A 10,049-nucleotide genomic window follows, 5' to 3' on the forward strand; every position below is an offset into this window, starting at 1 on the left:
TACTTGTCTGGACCACCCTGGTATTTCAGACTCAGCACTATGTGGAAAGGACTCTGTTTCATTCCTCTGAACGCTCCCTTTTCATCTTCTTCTTTTGATTTCTTGGCGCTATCTTTGGTAATTTTCCTTCTTTTACCTACTCTCAGCTCCCTTATGCACAAAGTCTGCTGAACTGGCTCCTTCCCACTTACCTGACACCAGCTCTTTCATAATGTGAACTACTGACAATGCACCTGGGCTCTCTTCCTTCCAAATCTGTGCCTCCTCCATACCCTTGCTGCTGAATTAGATCTTTCTAAAGCAAAATCTTGATCATGGCAGCCCCCACCTCAAACCTTTTCACAGCTCTGCGCTCCAGTGCTAACCCCTCAGTCTTTCCCTCATGCCTCACCTCCAGTGAAATTCTATTTCTCTTTCAAAGGACCTCAAGCCCAACCAAGCTTCTCTGATAAAGTTAACTAGATGTTACCATTACCTGGATCAAAACATATTTTATAAACTTTTTATATGCTATCTAAGATAATGGTGACTTGAGGACATGTGCTATGTTTTTAGATTCTTGATGGTGGGGGCTGTGTGTCTCCACCTGTGTGCCCTCACAGAGCTCCTGGTAGTGGCAGGCACCTGAGATCTATTCTGTACAGACTTGCCAAATGAGTGAATCAGGGCTCTGCTGGCTATCGGGATAGGGATGCGTCTTTAACACCTGCAGGTTAGTGGTTTGTGAGTGCATCTGGTCTTCTCTATAAGGCTCTAAGTCTCTGAGCACAGGCTCCACTTTATAAGACTGTATTCTGCACAAAACCCAGCTGGTGGTCCTCCACATTAAAAGCATCCAGTAATCCATAGATAGATCACCCTGACTCTTTTCTGTTCAGAAAACATACATTGTCACAGAAGCAGACTCCATAATAGCAGCGTATATGGTGGGAGAAAAGAGCAGGGTTCTGTTTCTGGCTCTGTCACGCAATATGCTGGGAACCTTTTGCTACGACACTTGCCTTTTTTGAGCTTCTGTTTCCTCATTTGTACAATAATGAGTTTGGGTCAGGTAAACTTTAATTTCTTTTAGTGCTGATAAAAAGTTCAAACTATAGAAGCAGAAGAAAAGCAAAGATGAAGGCAGAAAGTGATCATTCTGCTGTTGAGGTAATACAGGATTTGATGATGGTTTTTGGTTAAAGACTTGAGTTGAAATTTCTTTAAAGCAAAGATGCCCTTCAAGAATCCTCATGCATGTTCTCAATCAATCCTACACGGCCCAACTCCAAGGGCAGTCCCGCACATCGGGTTTTTATTTTTTTATTTTTTAAGGTAGGATTGAGGAGCCTTTGTCAGATGTAGAGGAGCACGAATTTTATATAATGAAATTTGCTACAAGCACAGAAAACACATACGAAGCTGCCAGTAGCAGCTGCGGATAAGAATTGAAGATGTATTCCAGCAAGAGCTGGGATGGCAAGATGAAGAGTGAAGCCCTGAGAATCAGCATTTGGCCCTAACAATTACAGAAGGACAACGAAAAGTACACCAACGCGATATTTGGGAGAGCAATAAGACACGGTGTAACTTGAGGCAATGGGCAATGAGACCAGACTTCCCAAGTGACCTGGGAGGATTTCATAAGAGGACAGATTGCTAGAGTCTGGGGAGGCCGTGAGCCAATGACTAAGTTCCAGCAGGACACCTGTAGGTGACTCCATCTTTCCAGGGTGAACCTCTCTCAAAAAGAAGGGTTATTTTGAGATTTGCTGATCAATAAATCATCTCTGCATTGTTCAGAATACTTTCTTCTACTGACTACATGGATTGAAGGAAGGGTTTGCCTAATATAAAATAAACAGATGTCTTGCCTTATTATTTATTTGGGAAGGAAATATCTCTAAAAGAGATATACGATTCTGCCCAGCCAAACTATAACGACAGGGAATGTTACTGAGATACAAATTGCCCTGTGATTAGAATGAGGCAAAATGTAAGAAGGCCTTAGTATCAGAACTGAACGGCTCTGTTTCCTGAAGACACCACGCTCTCCTTGTGCCTCTGTGGCTGTGCTTCCGTTCTTTCTGCGTGGTGGAAGGCCATTCCCTCCCTCCCTTTTCTACTTTACACGTGCCTACCCTTCATTATCCAGTTTGAGTCATCCTGGCTAGGGGGCCCTGCCCGCCGCCACAGACTTCTTCCCCATGGGCTCGGTGGTATTCTGGGCATAGTCAAATGCTCAGTGTGCGTTTGTGTTCACCCCCTTTCAGGTTCAGGAGTGGGTGGGTGGGATCTTGTTGATCTCTTCATCCCTCATCCTGACTGAGGATGTGGTGCAGAGGCAGAGCCTTGGTAACATCAGACCAATGCCTCAGGTAACAACGAAATGAGGAACGAATGCAGGAAGGAATGCAGTGAGAGGGACCCCCATAGATTCCTGCCTCGTGTGGCCCCAGGCAGACACCCAACTAAATTAGCAGTGTGGGGAAAGGGCATGTTTTATAAAAAGAGGACCGATTCTATAAACAGAGGTAGGTTTAAGACACAAAGCTTCAAAAAATATGCTTTTAAACTCTAGAAAATTAGAGCAAATAAACAAATTTAACAGGCTTCCTAATATATAAGTATTAAATATGTAAATCAGAGGGTATAAAAGATAATAAAAATAATTCTCAGGGGATTACATATCAATTAACTCAGAGACAGATAAGTGACTTTTTAAAAAGGGAAAGACTATCTTTAAAGACATAAAATCCACACTTAACACGTAAGGGGTTTAGTTGGTGAATGAAATGACAGAAAAATAGTTTAAATTAAAAGATAAGTATATGATTATAGGAGGTATAATAAAAAGAATCGCAGGATACTTTGGCGGCAATGAGAGCACTTAGTTGTACCAAAGATGCTCTATTTACCGCTTAACTAATACGGCATTTATTAGAAAATTAATAGCAAGCCATCAGATACTAACTGTCTATGGCTGTTATTCCATCCCATTTTGGCTATCTCTCCTCTGCAAATTAGTGTGACCCCAAAATGTTTTCAGGATTGTCCAACTTGTCCTAAATTCCATAAATAAACTCTTTCAGAGGAAGCTGTTTTTTGCCATGTCTCTATTACAGTTCTTCACAGATGGACCATTTTTGTCCTTCCAAAGTCTAAGAATAACTCTTTCAGTTATCAAGACATACCAAAATCCAGTTCAGCTGCTCCTGTGGGATTCCAGTTAGTTTAGACACATCTGCTGAGATTCATGCATTTGAATCCAAATGAAGCTTTTGTTTGATTATACATTTTGAACATTTATGGAGGTTTTTTGGGGCCAAAATGTTTTTCATTTTTTGGCACACCAAACAGAGATCTTCAGTTATAAACAGTGCCTTCTGAGCACCTCCAACAGAAATCCAATCTTTTCATGTGAACAGGTGCCTCAGGAAGTTTTTGGAAGGTTTTATCCTGAATCAGCTTTCCGATTGGAAACTTTCTGAACACTCAGTCAGATTTGCCAGAGACCTTCAAACTTGCTTGAGCAGTTTTCAGTCATACAGACACACATTCACACATAGAGACAGCCCAAGGAGAAGCAAATCAGAGCCTTGTAAAACTGAAGTATCTTTCTTAAAGGTTAAATACCATATGCAACAAAACTGAAAAGGAAAAAAAGGAATACATAACAGGAGAGAGAGAGTTGAACAAACAGCTCGAGGTTCTTCACTGCGCGATGTTCCCTTAAAGCCTTACCTCAGGGTTAAGGAAGATAGCCTTTCAGTACAATTTCTAGCTCACCTGGTTTCAAATGCAAACTCAAGCATTTGCATTTTAAAATACTGTCCCATAGAACATTGCTACTAATTCCTTTCACTCTCACACCTGTTCAGTTAGTTCGAAACACTTTCTCCTCTCACACAAATGGGTCACCAGATTCAAATGTAAGGGAAGAAAAAACATTACTTTCTAAGTCAGGGGGTTCTCTGGCAAAGCCCTCAAGTCACCTCATTTCCTACCACTTTGACTTTCTAGTTTGAATACAGTATAACTAAAAGGTTATTATATGGAGCGAAATCACTTTTGAAGTCTTAAGCCTAAAAAGTTTCTACAGAGTAAAATCACTCCCCCAGTGGGCATGCCTGGAATTCATGAGGAAATCTGCTTTCAAGTTGTTCTTATGGCCCCGAACCAGATGCTCTAAGGTGGCCAGAAACCTTTGTCTACACCCACTTAGCAGATTTCTGGCTCTTTATCAGGGACTAAGAGGTTTATTTGCAGAAATGAATCATTTCCTTCAAAATATCCTTCACCCTATTTACATGCTTGCATATTCCTTCCATTTTGTTTTCCCCCTACAGCTTTACTAAGGGAATTAATTATCTGGAAGAACAGGAACATACAGTAAGTACATCTGAGATACAGGATGAGACACAGTATGTCATCTATTAGGCCTGGCTAAGACCAGCAGCTGATGCTAAATGGGAAGGAACATGCACCAAATGTTTTTTAATCACAAAGTTAGTAATTAATTGCTCTTTAAAATACATTTTATGCTTCTTTCTGTCTGTGTACATGAAATGCACATTTATTACATGCCAAAAATTACAACATTATGGTTTAAATGTGACTGGCACGGAAGTCCGGAAATCAGAGTTAATGTTCCCACAGCAACTTTAATTCTGTCCGTGTGCACATGTAGAACTATAACAGTCTTCCATTCCAGGATAATACATATAGATGGTTTGGGGAGGGAAGCTAAGGACCCATGGCCTCAACTGTAGTTACAGGAAAGAAACAAAGGATAAAAGCTGTGTTCCTTTCCACGTATGTGGACAAAAACAATGTCCCCCATGCCCAGTGTTGTGTAATCAGGGTATGAAAGAATTTGCTGTGATGCTGGCACTCAAGGGGACAGTTTCTGTTGCTGTGGGAACCTGAACTTTGCATTTCCTGACTTTGGGGTAATTAAAATGTCAGCCTTAATGTGGCATTAATGGAGTTTGCCATAAAAATCCTCTTTGTTTCATTCTCTAAAAAATTGCTTAAAAGTTCAAAGTGAGCCAAGTGTACTAAAAATTTGAATCACAGGGGCTTGGACGGGTGAAGCAACCGGTTGGGAGGGAGAAGGCTGAGGAAGGTAGATGACAAGAGGTAGAAAAGGAGGAGCCCACCAGACTCCTCGACAGCGCGCAGCCCTGGCAGAATCACACTGCCTTCTGAGCTAAAGTTAAACCCACCCACACAACAGTTTGGTAATGTGTAAAGGTTAAATTAAAAATAAATAAAAACTGTTAATGCATAAGTGCATCCTGGCGAGGACACAAAAACCGAGACAGACTGATAAGGTCAGGGCAAAACACGGGAAGGTGAGTAACCACAATTTCAGCTTCCAACACAAGAGAAGACGTCGGCATAGGTGAATCTACAGCCAGAAGTGGGGAGGACCGCCAAGGAAGGAGAATCACTTCTCCCTTCAATGGGAGACTTATCTGGGGGGGAAACAAAATGGAAGAAATATGCAAGTACAAGTTCTGGTCGTGTCTATCACATGTATATGACTGTGATGTGGTACAGCTTGATAGCTGTCAAGAAAGGTTTTTCATATGGAGAGCTTCGTCTGCTCTACTGACTTGGTTCAGTCCCATTTCAGCATTTAAAGGGAGAGCTTGGCTCAGCTCATACTCAGCCTGTTCAGTGGGTAACTGCTCTCGTCAAACGCTGAGGGACTTTCTACCCTTTGCGTCCCCACATTCATCTTATTGCCTTCCCTTATCCTCCTCTGAATTAGTTTACCATTAGATTTTCAGAAATGGTGAAGGGGTGCCGGGCTGGAGGTGATGGGGGAATATTGCTGAAAGGAAACCGTGCCAGTGGTGCACTGCGAGGCAGCCAGAGCAACCTCACTGTGATCTCACAAAGGGAAGCAAATCGCCACCGTCTTCCTTCTTGTCTTGAATAGCCCTGGGATCTTCTGCCAGATTTGATGTGGCTCAGCAAGTTAACAGCCAAGTGAGAATTTAAGGGGTCAGCCTTGTCATCTTTGCACTCTAAAACATAACGTGTGCTCTCCATATGCAAATACACCGCGGTTTACCCACCCTTGCCAGTTCACAGGCAGAGCTGACTTCTCTTTTGTGAGGATGTTTTATCTGTCATGTAACCCCGTCACCAATATAAGTAGTAGTACATTTTCTATATGCCTGTTTAGAGCCAGGAATGCCATTTTTGGGCTTGGAGTAGAGATTTCCCATGAGAAATGCTCTCACAATGAGAGAAAATCCATGAACACCCCTCAGGACCCAAATGAGTTAACCACGAGGAAGTCATTCATCTGTGTATCAGTTTTTTCAGTTTTCTCATCTGTAAATTGGGAAGAATCACATTGATTGACAGGAAATGGGCATTAAGGCATGACTAAGAATAATTTTGCTAAACACATGACAAATAAAAAGGTGCTATAAAAATTCAGGCACTTGTGAAAGCTTGGAACACCACATACTGGTGGAATGTTTCTGAAGTTAAAGAGACTAACAAGTCAAGGGCACTATTTTTAAATGCCCCAAATCTGTTAGTTCTAAATAGGAACTGAATATTTTACCTTAAAGAAATTAGGCTTTTAAATTAATCTATGGTAAGAATGACATTTGAAAGTAAAAAAAAAAAAAAATCCTCTTGAATGCAAGAAGAGCATCCAAAAATTTTAACAGCTTAAAATAAAACCTTTTTCCTGTCTTCCCTCAAGCAATCTCCAAATGGACAGATTTCTGTGAATCTTTCCTAAAAACAATTTTCCTCTAAGTGTAGGCTCAAATCAGGACAAACTACACTCCAAATATGTTTGGGGAAAAGTATCATCAATTTAAACAACAGGTTAGAGCAGAGAAGACTTACACATCTTAATGGCAAAATCGAAATGACTTTCTAAACAGCTGGAGATTAGGTTCTCCTCCCAATTTGTTCTCCTTCCAAGTGCATTCAGACGCCCTACTGAGCTCAAATCCTCTGGCTTCCTTGGGGTCACCAAGAAGCTGTATGGCAGCACGATACTATGCCTTAAACATATTTCATGCTAATGCCCGGTAAGGTACAATAAATGAAGCCCAGTGCTTTTTCTATTCTGCAAAACATTCATTTTGCTGTAACAGATTTCTGGGCTAAGGCCATTCTATGCAATCCACGCCCATAAGGTGTGGCAGAAAGCCAGGCAATGAAGGTCTGCACGCAGAAGCTCCAGGCCCTTCACCACAGGAACGGGCTACCTTCCTGGTAAGCGTGCACATGTCCATGGGCACTGTGCCACACTATCTTCCAATTCTTCCTGTAATTACTATTAGGATGGAGACTGCCAGGCAAGAAGGTCCAAGGATGCCGTTATGACAACGGTCCACAGAACAGAGTCTCTGCTTCTGACTTCCTTCTACGTTTCTCTTATAGAAGCTACAACTTTGCAGAAATCACATGGGCCATGGAGACTTGGATCACATTACTTCTCTTTTCATTTTCTAGTGACAGCTGGAGTGTGGTCTCAGGCCAACCATAAGTAGAACAAGTTCTCTATACCCCAAACTTGCCTCTAGGTCTTTTCCCTTATCTAGAGATTATGATGATGAAAGGAGTAGGGAATGGAGTTTCCCAGACCCATGCAACTCTCACCCTCTTGCAGAATTTTACATTTGTTCTCCCAGAAAAAATAACAATAGGAGATTTAGAATCTCATTTCCTAATTAATATTATATTTGCAGACAGAATTTTATCTTTGAAATAAAACTTTCTTGGTTTTTATATTATTCATTTTTAAAGGAGAACATGCCAGTTCTTTGCTTGTTACCAGACATCCTTTATGGAGATCAGTTCAGAAGAGTTGTTGGGTATCTTAAGACTAAAAGGAATATTCTTTTGGATTCAGCTCCAAAGCTATTTCATTCCTTTCCATTGTCAACACACATGTTTCTTTCTCTCTGAAGTAGGGGGTTACATTTCAGAAAGAGAAAAAAAGTCTCCTAAACGTGATTTATCAACTTTCTTAAAATAGAATTTGAAGAAGTGACTCCCAGATTAGTGGGAAGATGGCAAAAATAAACAGCAAAGAAGTGATTTCAATAGCTACGATCTCATTAAGCTGCCCATTTCCAAATTTAGCCCTTAGGCAGTTTTTTTAATTAAAAAATATTTTTAACCTGAATTCCTATTGGCTATGTGAAGTCTGGGTGGCTTCTGAATTCTTGGAAGCCATTCTCTTTTCTTCTGTAAATTTATGCTATCCTTTAACCACTTCAAAATAAATTAAAAACTGGAAAGACAGAAATTCAGCCAAGCGACATGAGACTCCAATAACAATGCAAATCTGACTTGTGTTATGTAATTTCAAAATGGATGTTTCCTGGTGTCTAACTGGCCTTCAGAGGTCCATATTTGGATGTTCAAATTGGTAATGGTGGAAATGCCATTATACAGATCAAGAATAACTAGAAAGCAGCAACACAGCTTCTTTCTCTGAGTTTAATGCTAAGAGAGATGTGATTTAGGCAATTAATCAGCCTTTTAAGGTCAAACATCTGGTCACCTGGCTTTGAGATACACTCCAGCTTTGAAGATATATAGATGTTGGCTGAATCAAAATGGTGGCACAGTACCTGCTACTTCAGAAGACTAAATGCAAATGGCTTGCTCTAAATGCAAAACAGCCCGAACCCAGGGGAGAATCACCACTCCAAGCATTGTGGAGACACCATCACCTTAGTGGTGTACTCACAATCAGATGACCCGGTGTGAGCGTGAGAGTTTGTCAGTGAATGTGTTGAGTGGATGAGGGCTGGGTCTGGAGACAAAACAGCTTCAAAGTTCAGGCAGGGAAGGCCCGGCTTGGCGCTGGATCCACCCGGCTGAGTAATCTCATTCTCCTCAGATGCCTTCTGGTTTTCAGCTGTCTTGGGTTTCTTCCTGAAAATAAACAAAGGGCCCTTTGAAGGAACTGACTGCATATTTGGGAAAAGGCATTTTTAGAATCTGTTAAAGATAACTTGATTTTTTTTTTCCTGAAGGGGGATGGGAGGGAGTCCAGTATGTCCCTTGTTTTAAAACAAGCTGATTCTTGTTTTTTTCCCTCCAGTAATGGCCTAACTGGGAACACATGAAAGCATATGGGCCAAGCAAACAGCACCACATTTGGACTCTGTTGGCTGCATAAAAAGACCCTGTCCCAGAACTTTAGACAGCTTGAGCTACGTATGGCTGACATTATCCAAGAAAGCATCCTCCCCCCTACCCCCCTTAGAGGAGTTTTAACATGGTCTGGAAAAATACTAGTGGAGGTTTACCGTTCTAGCATTTGTCAGGAAGCTTAGAGACAGGACCCGTGGAGTAATGGGAGGAGCACTGGACTGGGAGTCAGGAGACTTGAGCTATGGTACTAGCTGTGCCTCTAATTTGCTGTGTGGCCTTGGGCACCTCACTTCACCTCTCTGGGCTTCAGTTTCCTCATCTGTAAAATAAAGGGCTTGGATTAGAAGGCCTTAAAGGTACCTTCTGGCTTCAAGTTTCTATTCATGGAACACATTATGGAGCATTCAACTTTCTTGCTATTATTAGATTTTATTTTAAATCCATACCTAAATAACAATCTAAATTTGCAGGCTGTATAGATGAGGAGGTAGTGATGGAAGTTTCTGCTCAAGAGCAACTGAAAAGTGAGAAGAGCTTTAGAGACCCTCTACTCCAACTTTTTACTCATCCTATGCTTAAGATTCCCTTCGACTTTTGGTCTAGGGCATGATCCTGGAGTTGAGGAGTGTGATTGTGTGTTTTGGATGTGAGGAAGAGATGAGTAAAGGAAATGTGAAAGTAATTGTTATTGGGGGTTGAGAATAGGAAGTAAAACAGCTTAGCTATAAGTCAGCCCAGGTCTCCTCTCTCTAGGACAATGCAGATGATACTAAATTAAATATAAATACTTTTGCATGAACCCTACACATTAGCTGAGTTAGATTATTAGTCCCTGTACATTTTCCCAATTTCTTGGGCTTTGTGCCTTTTCTATCATTATGTGGACAGTGATCAGAAAAAGTATTTTTTTTTTTTTT

General features: G+C 41.2%; 1 protein-coding gene across 19 annotated transcripts in view; it reads right to left on the minus strand.

The window, feature by feature from the left end:
• Positions 1 to 10,049, minus strand: part of ZBTB20 (zinc finger and BTB domain containing 20) — a 777,433-nt gene that overhangs the window by 33,901 nt on the left and 733,483 nt on the right. For 15 of the 19 annotated variants that reach the window (XM_023517824.1, XM_023517826.1, XM_023517827.1 and 12 more), the window contains 2 exons: positions 9,288 to 9,451; positions 8,723 to 8,910 (listed from right to left, as the gene is read on the minus strand). In XM_023517824.1, the coding sequence (XP_023373592.1) occupies positions 8,723 to 8,910; positions 9,288 to 9,298 (199 nt within the window). In that variant the 5' untranslated portion in view covers positions 9,299 to 9,451. The remainder of the gene's footprint in view (positions 1 to 8,722; positions 8,911 to 9,287; positions 9,452 to 10,049) is intronic. The other 4 variants (XM_023517838.1, XM_023517837.1, XM_023517839.1 and 1 more) reach the window with 1 other exon arrangement.

Source organism: Otolemur garnettii, unplaced genomic scaffold, assembly GCF_000181295.1.
Source record: "Otolemur garnettii isolate 467f Iridium unplaced genomic scaffold, OtoGar3 scaffold00122, whole genome shotgun sequence".
Classification (NCBI taxonomy): Eukaryota; Metazoa; Chordata; class Mammalia; order Primates; family Galagidae; genus Otolemur; species Otolemur garnettii.